Source organism: Orcinus orca, chromosome 17 (assembly GCF_937001465.1).
Source record: "Orcinus orca chromosome 17, mOrcOrc1.1, whole genome shotgun sequence".
In the NCBI taxonomy this organism is placed as follows: domain Eukaryota; kingdom Metazoa; phylum Chordata; class Mammalia; order Artiodactyla; family Delphinidae; genus Orcinus; species Orcinus orca.
The window spans coordinates 68643885-68664285 of NC_064575.1; the positions used below are offsets into that span (position 1 = coordinate 68643885).

General features: G+C 34.5%; 1 protein-coding gene across 9 annotated transcripts in view; it reads right to left on the reverse strand.

Annotated features, from left to right (window-relative positions):
- TAF2 (TATA-box binding protein associated factor 2) overlaps nt 1-20401 on the reverse strand; it is an 80803-nt gene that overhangs the window by 30215 nt on the left and 30187 nt on the right. For all 9 annotated transcript variants that reach the window (XR_007472762.1, XR_007472763.1, XM_049700669.1 and 6 more), the window contains 10 exons: nt 19696-19850; nt 18927-19041; nt 18466-18575; nt 16529-16594; nt 14216-14468; nt 12641-12781; nt 9926-10036; nt 5630-5823; nt 4623-4762; nt 1706-1775 (listed from right to left, as the gene is read on the reverse strand). Coding sequence is in view for 7 of the 9 variants with exons in the window: in XM_049700669.1 (XP_049556626.1) it covers nt 1706-1775; nt 4623-4762; nt 5630-5823; nt 9926-10036; nt 12641-12781; nt 14216-14468; nt 16529-16594; nt 18466-18575; nt 18927-19041; nt 19696-19850 (1355 nt within the window). In the remaining 2 variants the exon portion in view is untranslated. The remainder of the gene's footprint in view (nt 1-1705; nt 1776-4622; nt 4763-5629; nt 5824-9925; nt 10037-12640; nt 12782-14215; nt 14469-16528; nt 16595-18465; nt 18576-18926; nt 19042-19695; nt 19851-20401) is intronic.

Genomic DNA, 20401 nt, shown 5'->3' on the forward strand with positions numbered 1-20401 from the left:
TTATATAATATTATAATCTGCTGAAAATGATCCTCAAAACACAATTTTAAGATCTCAGAAATATATGCCTTGGGGCTTCCCTGGTGACGCAGCAGTTAAGAATCTGTCTGCCAATGCAGGGGATGCGGGTTCGAGCCCTGGTCCGGAAAGATCCCACATGCCACGGAGCAACTAACCCTGTGTGCCACAACTATTGAGCCTGCGCTCTAGAGCCCGTGAGTCACAACTACTGAGCCCACGCACCACAACTACAGAAGCCCACGTGCCTAGAGCCTGTGTTCCACAGCAAGAAGCCTGTGCACCACAGAGAAGAGTAGCCCTTGCTCGCCTCAACTACAGAAAGCCCATGCATAACAACAAAGACCCAATGCAGCCAAAAATAAGTTAAAAGTAAATTAATTAAAAAAAAAGAAATATGTGCCTTGATGTTAGTTCTTGATGTGAATTGAAAACATAAATGAATACATGATAAGCTTTATTTATACTGTATTTATACTTTCTGTCCCTACTTGTCATCAGCAGCATCTTATTATAAACTTTCAAATGCATGAGCTCTGGCAGATAAAGAGATGAGGCTGGTTTCCTGCCTATTCTCTTTTATATGAGTATTTACTTCAGAATGGGTGATTATGAGATTTTTGTCCATGTCAACCTTACCCCTGGTACACATCAATACAAGGACAAATTATTTAAAATACAATTCAGATCACAAATCAAGAACTATGAAATACAAAGAGAAGAACTTTGTACAAAGAATATTTATTTAATAAGCATCATTTAAAACACTTGAAATATAGATTTCAGTTAGCTGAAATCCCTTACATGGATTCTTCATGCTCAGATGCATTTCAGTGAAGTTAAAAGGCAGAGTTTAAAAAAAAAAAAAAAAGGCAGAGTTTATTTGTATGCTTTTTTAGATGAAAAATATCTGCCAACTGATGTGTAAAGTTGAAGAAGACAATGTCTCTGTGTTCTTATTTCTAGTTGGAATAGCTAAAATCTAAATTATCTTCCAGCTTTCAAATTTCATTTTATGAGACTGAATTATTACAACATGTGAACACAAATTTGAGTCTACTAGGTGTAAAGAAAGGACGGCAGAAATGGTAAAAATTTTAATACTGCACGAATACACTATAAATATCCTACTTTGCAAAAGAAAGCAGCAGAAATGAAAGAAATGAAGAAGAAAATACAAAAATGAAAATAGTTACCACGTCAGGACCAGGATTTTCTTTTATTATCCCTTATTTTCTAAATTTTTAACAATGTCATATTACATTTTAAAATCCTAAGTCCATTTATTAAAAATTAAGATTCTATATAAGATAGAAAGGAACAAATGGGATACATCAAAACACTGCTTTTATTTACTTTTAAAATAGATTAAATCAATCGATACAGAGGTTTTAGGATAAGGGCTTTCTTCCTCCATGTGCACTAAAAACGGATACACAAGCTTTTCTTTAAGTTACAATAGAAATCACATGTAAAATTCAGGGAATTACCCTTAGTAACAATGTATTTTTAAAAATGTCTTTCCAAAGGCAAATAAAATAAATAAGGACATGAGTAAATGGATAACATATTCCTATATTTTCAAAAATTATATACATGTTCCATATACATGGAACAAGTATAATGCTCTGAAATTATTTACTTTAGGACTTACAAAAACAAAATATTACAGCATAAAAAAACTAACCTTACATAGGGTACAGGGTCATTCTGAATCATATTAAGTAGCCATTGCAATTCTTCATAACTCCTGTCCACTGAAAATAAAAATAAAGAAATACTTTTGTTGTTAATTATAACAAATTTAAACAAGTGACAAATAGGGAATTTATACTTAATATTTAGGATTCTGCCTTTAATATTTAGGATTCTGCCTTAGCCGTATTTCCAATCAGAGTTGAAGGATGTAGGTGATTTCTTACATGTTTTAATGCAACAGGCCACTTGGCAAATTTTACAAGTACTGTGCTATATATGTAGCCAAAACATAAAACAGGACCAAGAGTATATTTTCCACTAAGGCGCAAATCAACAGTAAATACAACATAAAACAAATTGTAATTTATTAAGAGCTCTAAATTAGAGATGATTAACTCTAAATGGAAATGTGTTTAAATTGTTTTTCTAGATGCTTAAATCAAATTATAGAGAGGTTCGATACTCAATGGTATCTCAACTATATCATACAGTATGGTAAACTGTTTCTGCCCAAGTGGTTTCTTTCATTTAAGACAAAAGAGCAGCCTTAACTTTTCACTATAACATAAGAAACAACTGCAAAACTAGTACTATAAATATAAATAACTTTAACAAAATAACTTATTAGCTATTTCCATTTACCTTTTCAAAAAGTATTGCTTTTATGATTTGAAAAGCTTTATTTTTAGAATTTTATTTCTAATATTTTCCACTTTTTCATTTTCTAATGAACTGGATTTATGGTTCACACTTAAATATCTCTCAATTAAATTACACTTATTAATTTAGCATTCTTTTTGGAAATCATAATATTAGCATTCTATTTGATTTCAGGTAGTACTAATTCATGAATTCTTCATATTATATGATTTATGTGAGTGAACATCATTCATATAACTTGGCTGGGAATAATGGCATATTTGGTAGACCTCAAGATTTCCATATTTCACAAATTGGTAAAAGGCAAAATAAAACTGAAAACTGACATAAGATTACATTTCTTTTCTTGCCAAGAAATACGTGAAAAAACGTTCTTATTTTAACCAGCATTTTTTAAAAGAAAGACTACTTTAACCCTCAACAAAAAGGAAGAACAAATGACAGTCCTTTCTGAACTTGGGCCAACACATACAACACACACACTATATTGTTCTTACTCTTTTATAATGTCTTTCTAGAAGCAGTATTTCTATTGAAATTTACAAAAAATTATAAGGATTTGAGTATATTTTCCTCTACTTAACATGAGAAACTTAACCAGTATCTACTAAAGAATTTCCCTCACCCATTCCTCTCTTTCTACATTCAGATGAGAATGTTATCATAACTTCTTTATTCTTCCCATATTTTAGTATAATCTGGAATTTTAGATTAATTTACATAGTTCTTATACTGACATGTTATTTTTTAAGAATTTCTTTGAAATTTGCATTAAATTTTACAACCATGTTAACAAATATTTAAGCTTAGCTCTTTATTTTATAGGCATAGTTGCTTGTCACTGGGCCTTTCATATCACACTTTCATCAATCTTGAGTTATTATTTTGATTCCTTTACAGGTCAGCTGAAAATTATCTTTCAGAATTTTGTTTTTTAAAATGTTACATAGGAAATGTACTTCTAAGTCTTCAAGGCTATAGGAACAACAACTTGGCAAAGTAGAAAATCTTAGGTCATAATTTTCCCTAAGCATTATGTTAGCCTGTGTTCACTGTCTTTTGAACTCTTCTTATTCTGAAGAAGTTACAGGCCACAGTATTTTTTCACCTTGTACAATAACTGGGTTCTGATATTCCTAGGAACTTATACATTTTTTTCCTTAACCTTAAAATTTTAAATTTCATCAGACTCTAGCTTAGGTCAGTCTCATTTACACTCTTTCAAAGTATTCTATTATTTCTGGGATTATTGCTTTTCTTCCACCTGCTCTATTCTTTATGACAATTTTTTTTTTTTTTTTTGCAGTACTAGGGCCTCTCACTGTTGTGGCCTCTCCCATTGCGGAGCACAGGCTCCGGACGCGCAGGCTCAGCGGCCATGGCTCACGGGCCCAGCCGCCCCGCGGCATGTGGGATCTTCCTGGACCAGGGCACGAACCTGTGTCCCCTGTATCGGCAGGCGGACTCTCAACCACTGTGCCACCAGGGAAGCCCGTTATGACAATTTTTAAAAATATTTTCATCTCCTTAACTTTCTTCTATTTCTGAAAATGTTTTGAATATGTAGTGTTCTCTTATTCATATTTTTCCTTATGTTTTTTTTCAACTTCACAAAGCCTTGCCTAATCCCCCTCCTGAAGTTCCTACTTGTACCTCTTGCTCTACTTTCACAGATAACAGTTTTGACAGGTACAAAATGTTTTCTTTTTTTTTTTTTTTTTTTTTTGCGGTACGAGGGCCTCTCACTGCCATGGCCTCCCTCATTGCAGAGCACAGGCTCCGGACGCACAGGCCCAGCGGCCATGGCTCACAGGCCCAGCCACTCCACAGCATGTGGGATCCTCCCGGACCGGGGCACGAACCTGCGTCCCCTGCATCGGCAGGCGGACTCCCAACCACTGCGTCACCAGGGAAGCCCCAAAATGTTTTCTTGAAACCTTATGTAATTAGAAATTTCTCCCCAACCTTCTATTTCTTAAAATAACATGTAATTAAAGCTATAAAATGATACACTAACTTTTCAGAAAGACCAAAGATATCTATCTATAACTCTTTTCTTTTCCCTCATTTACTAATTTTTATATGAATTCTACATTTACCAAAAACTCTCAATCAGTGAGTCAAGAATTTAAAATCAAAATATCTGTATTGTACATAATATGAAAACCCTAATAACTAAATAGTAAATGGTAAACAATTCTTTCTATTGATAAAATGATTATGGGCATATATTTCTAAAGCATTACCTTTAGTATAGTCAACAACTGCTTCCAAAGCTGCTATCCTGATGTCCACAAAGTGGCCATATTCTGCGTAAGATTTAAAAAGAGCTGGATCACTTGGCACATGGCCATTCTTCTGAAGCACTCGTATGGCTCTCAAACAACTAGGAAAATGTATTTATAGTTAAATACTCTTTTAAACTTGTTTCCAAGGCATTAGAAATTAATCCGTAACAGTAAGCTGAAAAATGAATGTAATTTGAATCCACTTTTTAATTTTTTAACATTCAATTTTTGCAATGACAATAAAAAACCCTATTAAAAGAAAACTAATTTCAAAACTTTGGAAATTCAGTTTCAGGTATTTTAACTGGAACACACTTCAGAAAAATGTATTTAGCATAAAACATAACTTAAATAAAGTATTCTCTCCAAAAGTTTTAGTAATACATATATAGTTTATTCACTAGTATATATGGAAAGTTGAAACTGTTCATAATGTTGAATGGGTAAATCAACTTTTTTTTAGCGAACTCCTCATGAAATAGACAGAACTTGTCGACAGTCATACATACAAAGTTGACAGAAGCCGTAAAAGAAGCCTAACAATAAACTAATAATATAATATAATAATATTATATTATAATTATTATATAACTATTATAATTATACAATAATAAACAATAAACTATAATAGAGTTTAAATTATATCCAATGGGATAAAAGATTATGCAGACATCAAATACAATGCTTATGAAGAATTTCTGATGACATGAGAAAGTGTTTATGATATAAGCAGAATATAAAAACTATATATACAATATGGCAAATAATTTAAAATTTATATAGTTACCAGTGGAAAAAATTTAGAAGGCCATTCTCCAAAATAGCAATAATTTATCCATGGGTGGTAGAATCATATAGGATTTTCTTTTACTTTACTATATTTCCCAATTCTCTATGCAAATAAATTTCTCTTATAATTATGAAAGCAAATAACTTTAAGAAACAAATACGAAGAATCATCATACCTGACAGTGATGGTGTGTCTATAACTCGGAAGAAGTTTTTCCATATTCAAAAACCTAGTGATTTCTTCAAGAATGAGTCGCACATCCGGATTTAAATTATCCAAAGTTCGAACTTCATTATTCACACTGACTGCAGGCGTAACAGAGTTGGCAAGGGCATCAATCATTTCTGCACGATAATAGTTATCTGAAAACTAAGCCAAAAAATAATTACGAGAAGACAACAGAATTTACATGTCTATTCAAAAGTTAATAAAATAAAATATGATAACTTAAAAACATAATTCATCTGAAAACATAAGCAAGTTTTCAGGTTAGTATTCAATTCCGTCCTTTGTATAGAGTCACACAGTGGAAAAAAGAGTGAAAGAGGTCTACTAATTAGAAATACATTACTTTACTTGACAAATGTTTACTACATGTAAGACACTCTCATAGTAATCTAGCCAGATTCCTCTAAAAGGAAGACCACAGTCCACAAATCTTGCTGGTAATACAGAGCTTCAAATCAGCTATTTCAGTGCTCTATTCTCATCTAAAACATCCAACCAAGGGTCACCAGATAGTTGAAGAAAGCATTAACATAAAGAGAGACCAGAACAAAGTGGGAAAAGTGACTTGGAGGAAATAAGAGTATACAAGGAAAAGAAAACCAGTAGAGGGAAAAAAATTCAAAAGTGACCATTAATATTGTCTGAGAAGTAACCAATGATATCCCTTCCAACAGGATAATACATTTTTTAAAAAAAGAAATATGCAGAGAATCAGAATAAAAATTAAATTGGAATATAAAATTGAAAAAAACTCCAAAAATTTTGAGCAAAAAAAAAAAAAAGATAAAAAATAGGAAAGAAAGCACAAGGAAGTTGGAAGGCTGGTGTAGAACACATGACATACAAATAATAGGAGTTCTAGCAAGAGAAGCAGAGAAAAGGGAGGAAACCATCCAAAAAAACAAATAAAAATTCCTAAATCCATATCCCAGTCAATTCCCAGAGAAGCAATTTATTGAAAGCAATCTGGGTGTGGTTTGATTTAAACTCAGCAACTCAGATGCTCTAGCCTAGAAATCTGAACATGGAGCAAGCAAATTAATTACTTCTATCAGCAGTGTTGGGATTATGCTGTGGCAAAACAAACTGCTAGGAGACAAAGGAAGAAGACCTGGCCCCTTCTGACTTCCACCATGGAGCCAGAACCTCCAACTGACACACATAATGGCACAGTCCCTAAACATTCCTATGTTCGAATACCAGGTAGGAAAAAAAACAAGGCACATAAAAACAAACAAAACCAAAGAAAAAATACTCCACAAGTATTCACCATGGACGAGTTTTGTTTTCAAACTGTTCTAATGATTAAAAAAATTAATCTCTATAACTTCAGTCAACCTTTTCTCTACGGTTTCTAAGTTTTGTTTCACACTCAGAAAGGCCATTTGCATTCAGAGATCATTTAAATAATGTTCATAGGTTTTCTCCAAGTATTTTTATAGTTTCATTGTTACCTCTGATAACTACTTTGCTAACAAAGCAAAAGACCATTTACTTAACCATTGTTTCTGAACTAAGTATTCAGAGCACAGAATAAATTCAGAAATTAAAAATGAGACAGGGATGTGGATGAAGTACAAAAACCAAAATATTTAACATTTACCCCTCAGACCATATCCAATTCTCACAGACACTATACTCCTAATCGAACAGGCTAGATTATCTGATCACCCCAAAGTCAAGTGAAGAATAAATAATTTGTGAAACACAACTGGGGGTGTGTGGGGGCATTTAGTACATACAGCAAAACTTCCCACAAAAAAAAAACAACTGAAGGCATCAACGTCAACGTACTGCAGCAAAGGCTGACTGAAGTTTTTAACAATGATCGTTTGGTATCAGGAATAGTTCAACCCATGTTCTGCATACTTATTTAAGAAGACAAATTTCATAAATGTATATATGATTTATTAGAAATATGTTAGAAATTCATGTGTATATATAAAAGATTTTCATATAAAATTACTAATAACCAGGCTTGAAAGGGATTTAATTTTAGTCTTCTTGAAAACTAAGTTATCTAGAATATTGAATTTAACGCTCCTGCCCAATTCATGAGATGTTAAAATTTTAAAAAATATCTTCCCACCCCCAAATCCCAACTTCTTTTTGGCATTTAATGTTCTGTATTTCTAATTTAATCTTAATCCCAGAAAAATCTTTCATTTCTTCTCATGCACTTTATATAGTGAACCTTTTTTAAAAAATATGCTTAACCAAAGCCCTCAGAGACAAATCATTAGTGGTTGGAAGTGAAGTACTTTAAAAACAAACATACGAAAATCAATGAACTATTCTTAGGCACCATCCAATCACATCTTTTCTTCCAGTTTTAATCCATTAATCTGCAAATCTTTAAATAACAACAAAATCTTTTTCTCTCAACAATAATTTTTAAGTTTTGACATCAGACAAATCTAGCTTTTGCTCCTGGCCCTACCGCATATATGACCTTGAGTAAATCTGTTAGCTTTTATTAGCTTCTATCTCCTCAAATGGAAACTGAGATAATTATAGTGTCTATCTCAGAGGTCTGATGAAGATCATATTAATCAAGTTTTGGTACAGGTCATGGAACATACAAAAAACTAGCTATTATTACTGTTGTTATTATTTGCATTTATTCTGTCCTTAATATCTTCAGGGATTAAGATGTATGCTAGTCTTAATTGAAGACAATTATATCTTCAAAAAAAGAAATTCACGTGTAGGTGAAGAAAGCAATACTATAAGTGAAAGTCAAAACAAACCAGCAGATTAGGAAGGAAAGAATCTTACAAAATCTTTTTTAACAATATTCAAAAATGGAAAGAAAGTGTATCAGCTATAATGCATTCTTTAAAGAACTAATTTTTTTAAGGATTCTCAAATCATTTGAATGTTACTCTACTGACTTAAAGAGGAAAATTTTGCCTTCTTGATTTTTCACTATAAATCACCATTTGTAAATAAAACACTTGTGACTTTTTAAAATTTAATTAATTAATTTATTTATTTATTTTTGGCTGCGTTGGCTCTTCGTTGCTGCGCATGGGCTTTCTCTAGTTGCGGCAAGTGGGGGCTAATCTTCGTCATGGTGAGTGGGCTTCTCACTGCACTGGCTTCTCTTGTCATGGAGCACGGGCTCTAGGCACGCAGGCTCAGTAGCTGTAGCTCGCGGGCTCTAGAGCGCAGGCTCAGTAGTTGTGGTGCACAGGCTTAGTTGCTCCGCGGCGTGTGGGATCTTCCTGGACAAGGGCTTGAACCCATGTCCCCTGCACTGGCAGGGAGATTCTTAACCACTGCGCCACCAGGGAGGTCCACTTGTGACTTTTTTTTTTTTTACTGTTGTAATGTTTTATTAAACTTCTCATGAATTCAACTTATCCTACAAGTTACATGTGTCATTATATGTGCTGTTCCTTCTGCTCGGAGTAACCTTCCTAGACTGGCCCTACTCAGACTGGGAAAATCCTATTGTTTATGACTCAGTTCGAGGGTCACATCTTATGTACAAAACTTCCCTGAGTGTCTCTCTATACCCTTGGAAGAAGGCACTACTTCCTCCGAATCTCCCTAGAAATTTGTGTATACATACCTCCACTTTAGCAGTTATGAATAACCTGTGTACCTATCTGATTTCCCCATTAGGCTGAATCCTTGAGGCCCCAGAATCAGACTGTGATATGCAGCAGTTCTTCAATAGACGTTTAATTTAAATGAAATTCCAGACGGCAACTATCATGCATTCTTTCTATGTAACGTGGTATACCGCCTAGCATAGCATATATTCTCAAAAACACTTGCTGATGATTAGAATGATAACAAGTAAGGTGAAATAACTTTTGAAGCATGGCATTCAATAGCAATTTACTAAATAAATGAATAAAACACACATAATGGTAAAAAAGAAAAAAGTCAAATTCATCAATGAACAAGTTATCCCAAGAGGAACTGTTTTCTGGGTATCACTTGATAAAAGAAAAAAGGAATAAAAATAAAATTGAGCTGTCAGACGTCACCAAAACAAAAGTTAGCTGAGTTCCCAAAATTTGATGTACTTCTATCTCCACGTTATAACAGCATACGGAACATTTAAAAACCAAGTAATCTTGGTTTTCATGTACTGATTATAATAAATCATGTTTGTATATTTCTTTCTCTATAAATTTCAAGTACAATGGACACAACAATGATTTCAGTCTAAATATTTCTTTAAAAACAAAATATCACTGGCTACTTTTATAATACTAAGGTATCTTACCTTATTTTTTCTGTTGTCATTGTACTTGATTAAGTCTAAAATAAATGTTAAGACTTCTTTGGGACAAAGGTTATGAACATCTCTCAATAAAGCCATCGCAACTGGCATAGTCTACAAAAAAAAAATTTTGTTTAATTTTCATTACTACAATTCAATGAAGTATATGCTGAAACAGGGTTACTCTGGGGCTGACACAGGTATCTGGATGGACTCCAACCCCCACTGATTCCTACCCCTCCCACTGGGAACATGTCTCAAACATGCTAACAAAGGAACTGAGTAGGAAACCAAGGGGAAAGCTGCATAACTGGATACACTCTGTAGCCCATTTGTCAGAAGAGGTATGTGTAATGTAAATTCAGTTCCGTGTTTTACAAGGGACAAGGTATGGGCTTTAACATTAGATAAGACCATTGTTCAACTTCTACACCACTGCCTATTAAGATGGATTATTATAGCTAGTTGCTTACTGGGCAGGAGTCTAGTTTCCTCACAACCATTTTCAGGATTAATGGATACAGTGGCTGGAGGCATGTGGCAGGCAGACAGTAGAGTTCAATCACCAGTCTGAGAAGATACTGATTCTCCAGTACCACTGCCCCATTCTCAGCCTAAGGAAAAATGGTAAATTATCTAAAATCCAGCTTAACTTTCTCCTCTCCAAATTTTCATAGGCAACTTTTCTAAGGAAGTAGAAGCCTGACTCACAGTGGTAACCTCTACCAGTAAAACCAAGCTATTCAAACTCGAGGCAGAACTACAGACAAATAGACATCACAGTCCCCAGTACACAGAGATTTGGACTACCCCGTCTTCTGATTCAAAATAACTATTCCCTCTAAGCTGGGGGACAGAAAGTAGCAGGACTCCTTTGCTTGCTTGAAGGACCAGAAGCAAGGGGCCGGTCAGTGCTACAATAGTTACTATTAATGCTGTAAGAACTGAGGGAAAGTTTTTTTTCCATAGAAATAGGACTTAAATTTGATTTAAGCACTAATCCTCTCTCTCTCTTTTCTGCCACTAGAAGTATTATGTGAAAGGTGAACTAGTCTAAAAGCACTGCTTTTCCAATTTTTTTGACTGTAACCCACAGTAAGAAATACATTTACATCCCAACCTCACACACACACACACACGTCATGTATACAAAGTAAAAAATAAAACAAAAAAAACCTTACACCTACCCTTATTTCATGTGTCGCATTCTGATACTGCCTATTGTTTTCTTTTATTAAAAAAAAAAAACTTCCAAATTGATTTCATGACCCCCCTAATTAATGGATCACAACTCCCAATCTGAATATTGATCTCAGGTATATGGAAGTACAATGGCATAATGAAGGGGACACATTCGGTAGTCAAAGAAATTAACTTGCTTTCAGACCATACCATATTCAGACCATATTGCCATAGTGAAATGGCAATAGAGAGCTGAGCAACATGTTCAAGTACTATGAAATGCTCGGTTCTTTAAAATAACAGGATGCCTCAGACTTCTTTGATCACACCAATATTGGCTTTTCCCAAACCCGATCTCCTGAATCTGTTCTGCTGATGAAATTCACTATCAATATGTCATGACTTCCACTCTCAGCATGTGGCTGGGTAATTCTTTTCACATTTCTCTCCATCACATACAAATCTCACCTTGCTTAACATTCCCCTCAACATCTATCATTTCATTTACTTTTAATCTGCTTTCTACCTGCCTCAGAAAAAGGAATGTTATCTTTTTTAAAATTAACCTCACAACTATGTCCCCACCCACTACTAATAACTTCAGAATTTGCTCTATCTTATGTTTTTTATATTTACTTGCTCCCAAGAGATGAATATTTCATCTCTGCTTCTCCACTGGTTCCTTTCTCTGTGCCAAACATGCCTCAAGCTTTTTCTCCCTCTATACAAAACAAAACCTGAAATGTCCTTTCTCAGCCTTGCTTTATCCTCAACCTGTCACCTTTCTCACACTCTTCAACACCAAATCATGAAAGAATAGGCTTCATTAGTTTTTTTCTACTTCAACTTTACTCCTCCTTCTAGTTAATCTAGTTAATCTAATCTGGGCCTTCATTACTAACTTACTCAAAATATTTTACAAATGATTTCCAAATTGCCCAAATGCTGACCGCCCTGCCATTCCCACATCACTTCCTAAAACAGTGGCTCTATCACACCACCACTTTCTAAATTACCATTTGTAAAAAACTTGCTATTTGATAAGAATATAGTACGAAACACTTCACATGCTTGATATTATTTAATTTTAAAAAAAGATAAATTTACAGTTGAGTAAACTGAGGCTTAGAGAGTTAAGAAACTTGTCCTCTTGCAAACTGCTAGTAAGCAGCAGAGCTGGGACTGAAACTAGAGCTGTGTGCTGTATTGTCTCTGACTCAGAAATGCTGTCCACATCCTACAAGGATGGCCATCAGAAGGACCCACCCATACCTCCATCCCCCATGTAACCAACCAAAAAGTCAAATTATCCATTTCTACTTACTTTAGTATTAATATGGACAGTGACTTACTCGCACACAGTTCATAAAATCAATGAACAACTGAAACTTTGGAAAACATTTTAGGAGCAAAAAGAGAACACAGACAAAATCATTTATAAGAAAGTAAATAATATTTGAAGAGTCCCCAGGTTAAAATGAGATATACAGATATTGGCAAAAAATAATCATAAGAAAACTAGAAGGGAGACTGTACCTTCTGTAGAAAGTAACTTTGAAAGCTCATAAAGTTGTTTGTTTTCACAATGTTTGGACAAGTTTTACAACAAAACATCCTAGTGAAGAGTGACTTCATGGCTGGTGGTCCTGTCCATGTGCTCACCATTGAATTTGCAATCTGCAAGTAATTAGAAAATGAAGTAATTTGACCACCATGGAAAACATATTTTTAAATAAATAAAATAGCTTTCTAAAAGTTATCAATACAATCGGATTCATTTTTAACAATTTCAGTTCTTAGAAATTTAATACATTTTAGCTTCTCATCATTTCCAAGAAAATGTATATAAATACATTTATATATTTATAAATATATATAAACTCTACCTCCCCTAAAATTCTTATGTACACTTGTAACTGTTTTCAACAAGTTAGTTTCTAAACTGGAGCACTCTTCGTATGTTTTAAGAAAACTTGTTTGCAAAGACTTTATTCTGAGTAAGTTTTGTCCATTTAGGCAGATGCAGTTCTAAAGTTTTAAATTTATCAGATAGAAACATCACCATGGATTTTAAATAAGGCTTTTAAATCTACCCTAATTTAAAAATAAGCAAGTACAGTGCTACCACCTAAGTCTGTAAGAACACTTTACAAAAAAATCCACATCTTGCTATTGATACTTTTAGTGTATATAAAAATCATGTCTGAAAAGAATGAAATTATAATTAACTTCAAATAAGTCTATAATTTTACAGATGTGCTAAGAATTTTGCATGTGAGAATCATGAAGAACTTTATAGGAGCAATGAAATTACATCCTTAGCAGATGATTATCAAAGAAAATCACATTTTCCCTCATATATCTGAGTAGATGTAGGAATCAAACTGCTCACTAGTTACCATTAGAGATAAAACAAATCTAAACCATTATGATCTGTTGAAATGCTGGACAAGTGGATTTAGCAGGGAGGAAGGCAAGAGAGTTACTATATGGGAATGAACCTAGTACCAATATGCTTTTTAAATACCTGGAACCCAGTATTTCTGGCCAAATATTTGTCTGCATTTTCTGGCTTTCATTTGTTCTACCTTCAGGGGGTTTTTTTGTATCTAAAGAAAAATATGTAGTTTTCTTAATAAATTAACTTTTCTATTACGTTAAAATGATAGAACCTATCATTTTAAATTCCATATCCCTAATATTGATTACTAAGCTCAAACCAACAAGAAATCACCACCACAGTGGGATAATTAAGATGAACTGATTTCATGTACTACAATATAAAATATCACTCAAACCAAGGAATTTCTTACATTCTTTGCTTTACAATTCTTTGGTCGGCAATCCAGTAAAATGGGAAAATTCTCTTTGGTTTTAAACTCTCAGTTTCAGTTTAACAACTATAAAATTTTAGTGCATTATTTATTTTCAGGTCAAAACGTGTTTCTTCAAATCAGCCTTGTTAAAAGCATTTGGCAAAAGCTTTCAAGAGACCAACCACCAAGTAAAATTAAAGACTACGGTGAATTTTAATTCACCTTTAGAGATAATTTTGTTTTTTTAAAATACGCATCAGCCATCTTGTTTTCTTTCTACTGTACATAATCTCACCTTTGCAAGGCAGAAGCAAGCTGACATTCTCACGCGGTAGAAACACTGCTCCTGTTCTAATATGTCAGTTAGGGCAAGCCGAGATGCTGGAGTGGGGAACTTTTCCAAGGCCAAAATGGACTCTTGCTGTGCCACAACATCCCTCTCATAGCGGAGCTGATACTGCCACATAAAATCTGCTTGCTCAAATTCTACTTTCCTCAATACCGACATGTCTGGGTCTATCCTTATCCACAGCAAAGGAGAATCAGCACTGAAAGAAAATATAATTTTCTTTTTTATTTACTTTTTTAATTTCATATATTTATAAAAAACAGCATTTATTAACCAGATTCCCTTCTCCATGCAGTTTTACTGCGTTCATGTTTTTAAAGATCACGTTGACAATTTTCTCATTATGTTTAATATGAATTTCAAGTTTCTCACAATGTCTATCTATATGGACCCTTTTTTTATAAATTTATTTATATATTTGTTTTTTTTTTGGCTGTGTTGGGTCTTCGGTGCTGCACGTGGGCTTTCTCTAGTTGCAGCAAGCGGGGGCTACTCTTCGTTATGGTGTGCAGGCTTCTCTTATCACGGTGGCTTCTCTTGTTGCAGAGCGCGGGCTCTAGGTGCGGGCTTCAATAGTTGTGGCTCGCGGGCTCTAGGCGCGGGCTTCAGTAGTTGTGGCTCGCGGGCTCTAGAGCTCAGGCTCAGTAGTTGTGGTGCACGGGCTTAGTTGCTCCACGGCATGTGGGATCTTCCTAGACCAGGGCTCGAACCCGTGTCCCTGCATTAGCAGGCGGATTCTTAACCACTGCGCTACCAGGGTAGCCCTATATTGATCTTGTTGAAACAAAAAAATCCATCTGAAAATATTAATTTGGGGATTTTGACTAGTGATTGTATGATGTGAAAAGGGGAAATTGGACCAAATTTCTTCATTTACTTCCTAAAGTCTAATACTTGCCAATGGCTATAAATGCCACTCTTTATGAGACATCAATCTGTAACTAAAATAAACATTTCTTTTTTTTCTTAATTAACTAATTTATTTATTTGGCTGCATCCAGTCTTAGCTGTGGCACACGGGATCTTCGTTGCGGCATGCGGGATCTTTACTTGCGGCATGCAAACTCTTAGTTGCAGCATGCGAACTCTTAGTTGTGGCATGTGGGATCTAGTTCTCTGACCAGGGATCGAACCCAGGCCTCCAGCATTGGAAGTGCAGAGTCTTAGCCACTGGACCACCAGGGAAGTCCCAGATAAACTTATTTCTTATTAATTTATTAAATTGTTTAGCTGACTTATTTTTTAAAAAATGCTAGACTCATGATCATTTTTATCAAACAAAGTTCTGAAATCATAGTTCAGAGGTATAGCATAAATTTATCCTCATGTACCTCTCAAAGTAACAAGAACAGTTTTAAAAATCTAGTCTAGAGACTTCCCTGGTGGTCCAGTGGTTAAGACTCCACACTTCCACTGCACAGGGCTCGGGTTTGATCCCTGGTTGGGGAACTAAGATTTCTCATGCCGCCTGGGGCGTGGCCAAAAAAGAGAAAAGCAACCAGCCTAAAAATCTAGTCTAACACTCTTATCAAAGAACACCACCTGAAATATAAACTCAATTCAACAAATACTACTGGGTACTTACTACAGGCAAGGACTTAATATGGAAAGATTATATAAACTGTGTAATAAATAGAAGTGATATTTGGTAACCAAGTTAGTAAATAATTACAGATGTTTTATAAAAACTACACAGGCACAATATGGATGGGCGAAATAAACTCTGAGCTACATTATATTTAAAAATAAAATGCCTGTCAATCAATAAATATTACCACAAAATTTTTACAATGATATTTAAATTGTTTTTTGCAAACATAGCAAGTCTCAAAGTGCCCTGGGGCTTTGTCCAAAGACAAAGAAAACCAATAACATCTGAGAACTCACTGGAAATGCAAACTATCACGACCCACTAGTGAAGAGCTGGGTCAGAAACTGAATTTTAAGAAGATTCCCCAAGTGACTTATACGCACTTCAGTTTGAGAAGCAATGCTCTAGAGGCCACGAGGGAAGCAAGAAAACTAATTCAAGGCTACTTCCTCTGAATTTCACCTGGGCCAGGCTAGATTCACTTTTCTCTCTTTGATTAATTATAATTTTATGTTAAAATTTGTTTTCAACATAAGGTTTTTATTGCCTTCTAAAAGTATTAAATGTACTAATTTCAGGACATTTACATACTTTTAGATGTAAATATATTACAAGACAAATGAGAATGCAGAAAATGTTATATCCTTAAACTTAAGTAACTAACTTACTCCATTGCAGAAAGATCCATGTCAACTTCTTCTCCATTCATCAGTGGAATTTTTTTCTTCTTATTCCTACATTTAAGGAAAAGTAAGTCTGAAAATTGTGACATTTCCAATTCTGAAAACAGATAAAGAGCAGCTGAAGTTCAAATTAAGAATTTCACATAGTGTTGAAAGATATCCTAAGGAGGAAGAGATAGAAAATGTAATGGAATTTAAACACCACAAAACCTGTCTATTTTGAAACTGAAGGGAATGAAGTAAATGATATTAAAATGTCTTCCTGATCAAAGTTTAACAAAAATCAGAAATATACAACTAAATGTTAACTTAAAACATATATATATTCCCAAAAACTGGTACCTGGAAGTTTTATACAGAAAGATAAGAGATCTACCAAATAAGGAAATCCTTTATAAAAAAACGAAAAAATAACCAGGCCTGAAATGAGACATGCATAATTCTGAACATGTTATGTACATGCAAGGTGCTGTCCTATATGAAATAAAGCAAGTGGTAAACCACAAAACATCTTAACAGTACTAATTAATATGTATAATTAATTAATATGCACAAGATTTAAGATAAGCCAAAACAAAAGCAACTGCTTCCATGCAAATTACTCCTGAATCATAAAATCTACTGGACACTACACTAAATGCATGGTCACATGAGGACAAAATAGGAAAAGAGAGCACAGTCTTTTTATGTTCCTCACACCAAAGGATACATAAATGATGTGCTATTACTACAGAGAAAACAAAACAAAGGAAATATTATGAAAAGGGTAGCAATCAGATGTTCTCAATTTCAAAGGTGCACAGGACAAAAAGAAGAAGAATTTCACTTTGAACTAAGAAAGAATTTTCACAGAGAATGATTACAGAGATTTCAGAATCAAGTTCTCTAAACGCCTTTAAAATCAACTGACATTCTTGTCTGTGTGAGATAACCTAAGTATAGTCATAAGTATAAGACTTCTGTCCCTGAAATTTTGATATTACTACACATTCCTTTCACTATTCAGAGCATATGCTAATAGCTGAATTAAAAAACAAAAAAAGTGGTAAAGAAAAAATATATTAAACAAAAGATGAACCATTGGACACTTTTTAAGTAAACTGGTAACGTGCCTTTGAAAGACATCAAGAATGTTCTTTCAGGGCATGGTGATACAGAGAAAAGGGAGAGTAAAGGAGACGTAGACGTAGTAAAGAAGATGCAGGGGCTTTTCGTGACATATGTATTCAGCTACTCTCCTTATAGTCAATGATCATTTCCCCAATATTTTCTATAGACATTAATCAAATGAGACTAATAAGAATGAACCTAAGAGATTTGTCTTGAAGTTTTCCTGGCTCCAAAAACTCGAACTTCCATTCCACTTCCCCCTGTCCCTACAAAATAAGGATTCCCAAACCTAAATTTTAAAATTAATTATTTAATTCTAAGGATACAAATGTTGTCAAGAACAGAAAGCAAATAAAGAATGTTTGGGGACTTCCCTGGTGGCACAGCGGTTAAGAATCTGCCTGCCAATGCAGGGGACACGGGTTTAAGCCCTGGTCCGGGAAGATCCCACATGCCGCAGAGCAACTAAGCCCGTGCACCACAACTATTGAGCCTGTGCTCTAGAGCCCACAAGCCACAACTTCTGAGCCCGTGTGCTACAACTAATGAAGCCTGCACACCTAGAGTCCACGCTCCGCAACAAGAGAAGCCACTGCAATGAGAAGCCCGCACACAGCAACGAAGACCCAACGCAGCTAAAAATAAATAAATTAAAAAGAAAAAAGAACGTTTGGTAATACTAACTTGAAGTAAAAGGGGGGGAAAATACTAGATAACATGTTCTCTACTTAAAAATTAGGTATACATTAGGGTTTTTATTTTGGCATTTTAATCTGTGAGACTGAAGTTTATAGTTATGATCCAATGCCTACCTTCTGCTTTTGGAATGGCAGGGTATATCATGTTTAAGACTGTTTTCTTCAATTTGCAATGTATGATTGAAGGATCCATCTAACTCCTGTACTGTCACTTTAAGGGGTCCCTTTAAAAAGAAACATACTGTTCAAAGATAGTACTAGGAAAAAAACCAATGTGTGTTCTTATGTGTACAGGTATATATATCAAGATATAATATAACACTATACAAGACCTCCATGTGGAGACACAGAAAGGCAGCTGGTACCAGAGCTGGGGATAATTGGGAGAATTTGTTTCCTCCAAGATCTGTATCAGCAACCCTCTTCTCCCTTCCCTGACGGTGTTTTCTCAATTTCATTCTTTGCAAACAAAATCTCACTATGAAACTTCCAACCAGCTCCCCAACCATAAACCCTTCCTTTATTTAAACTGGCGAGAAAGCAGTGCAGGAGGCCATTTTGGAAAAAAACCTTACCACATATTTCTGAGTTCCAGGAGATGTATAATCTTGTTTTATTTCCAATTCCAAGACATTTCGTTTTCTATTAAAGGCAAAACTTCCATAAAATTTTACCACTCCGCTCTGGTCTCTGAAGAATTGTAAAGGAATTTTTGCATACTAAAATAAATACGTACTAAACAAAATAAATTATTCATTAGGGTAGTAATAATTTTCAAATGCATTCCCCCCAGTTCAAAGCTTAAGAGCGTACTCCACTCTAAACCAGGTGGCAAAGTATTCAAAATTCTTGTGAAAAATGTTTCCCCAGATTTAAAAAGAAATTCTGAAACATTAAGAAATTAGTTTTTTTGAAAGAAGCAAAACCACTCTACTGGGTTATTAATATAGTGCCTTGAAATGAAAAAAATGTAACAATTGAAAAGTTCCAAGATACCACTCAAATTGTGCCAACCTCTAACCGCATCTAGAAGTCACCAGACCACTGCATCTTACAAGTAATCCTACAGGCCTGTCTGGTGGATTATTTACCTCCCTCACCATCAAACCTATTGCTATACTCACACACTAAAAGGTACTTTAAAATTATGCCAAATTTTACAAATACAGATGTGTATGTATGTGTGTCTCAATACTTAGTAGGCACCTTAGAGGAAATGATTTACAGTTCCTGGTTATTTCTACTATTACTTACCTCCTTTCATCCCGCAAAGCCCTTTTCTTCCTCCTTCCCCTTATACACATAACCTTCCCTCCTTTGCTGAACTGCTATTGAAAAGGATACACCCACTGCTTTATTAAAGGCTGGATGTCTTTGCCAGAGACATTCGAGATGGATTTCAAAAATCCAGATGTGGAAACCAACATCTGACTCCACATATGTGACTGGAACTTCTGAGATGAAGCAGTACTAGCCAAACTTAGCAGTTTATTGAAAACCTGCAAGAATCAAAGTATCATTTAGTTTGTATAAGATAATATACATTGCTTGCAATTCTGTACTATTCCCACTTTGCATTATAACTTTATTACAGACAATTACAGAAGACAATTTCACATTTACTTCATTGATTGTTTTAATTAAAGACTATTAGCAGTGGAAGCATGAAAAGATTTAAACAGCCAGACTATAAAATCATTCTTCCTCTAAATATAATTGAATTTTAATGACATCCTGGCCAGACAATGAATACTCTGTTTTTAAGAGCTATAATACTATACAACACCTATAACATATTGTGCTACGAGCTTTACATAGGAACTATACGTTCTTTAAGAAGTTGAGAACACTCATTTGCATTTATACCACTCTAAGAAGTGAACCGGCTCTTTACAGACCACATCTCATTTAATATTCCTGTTCTTTAAAGGCAAGATAAAGGACAGAAGGATTCAAGAAACTTAACTTTAAGGCAAATTTAAAATGTTTTTTAAAAAAAGATTACTAAAAAGTTATTTTCCACTTACCTCTAAGAATATTATCAATGGAA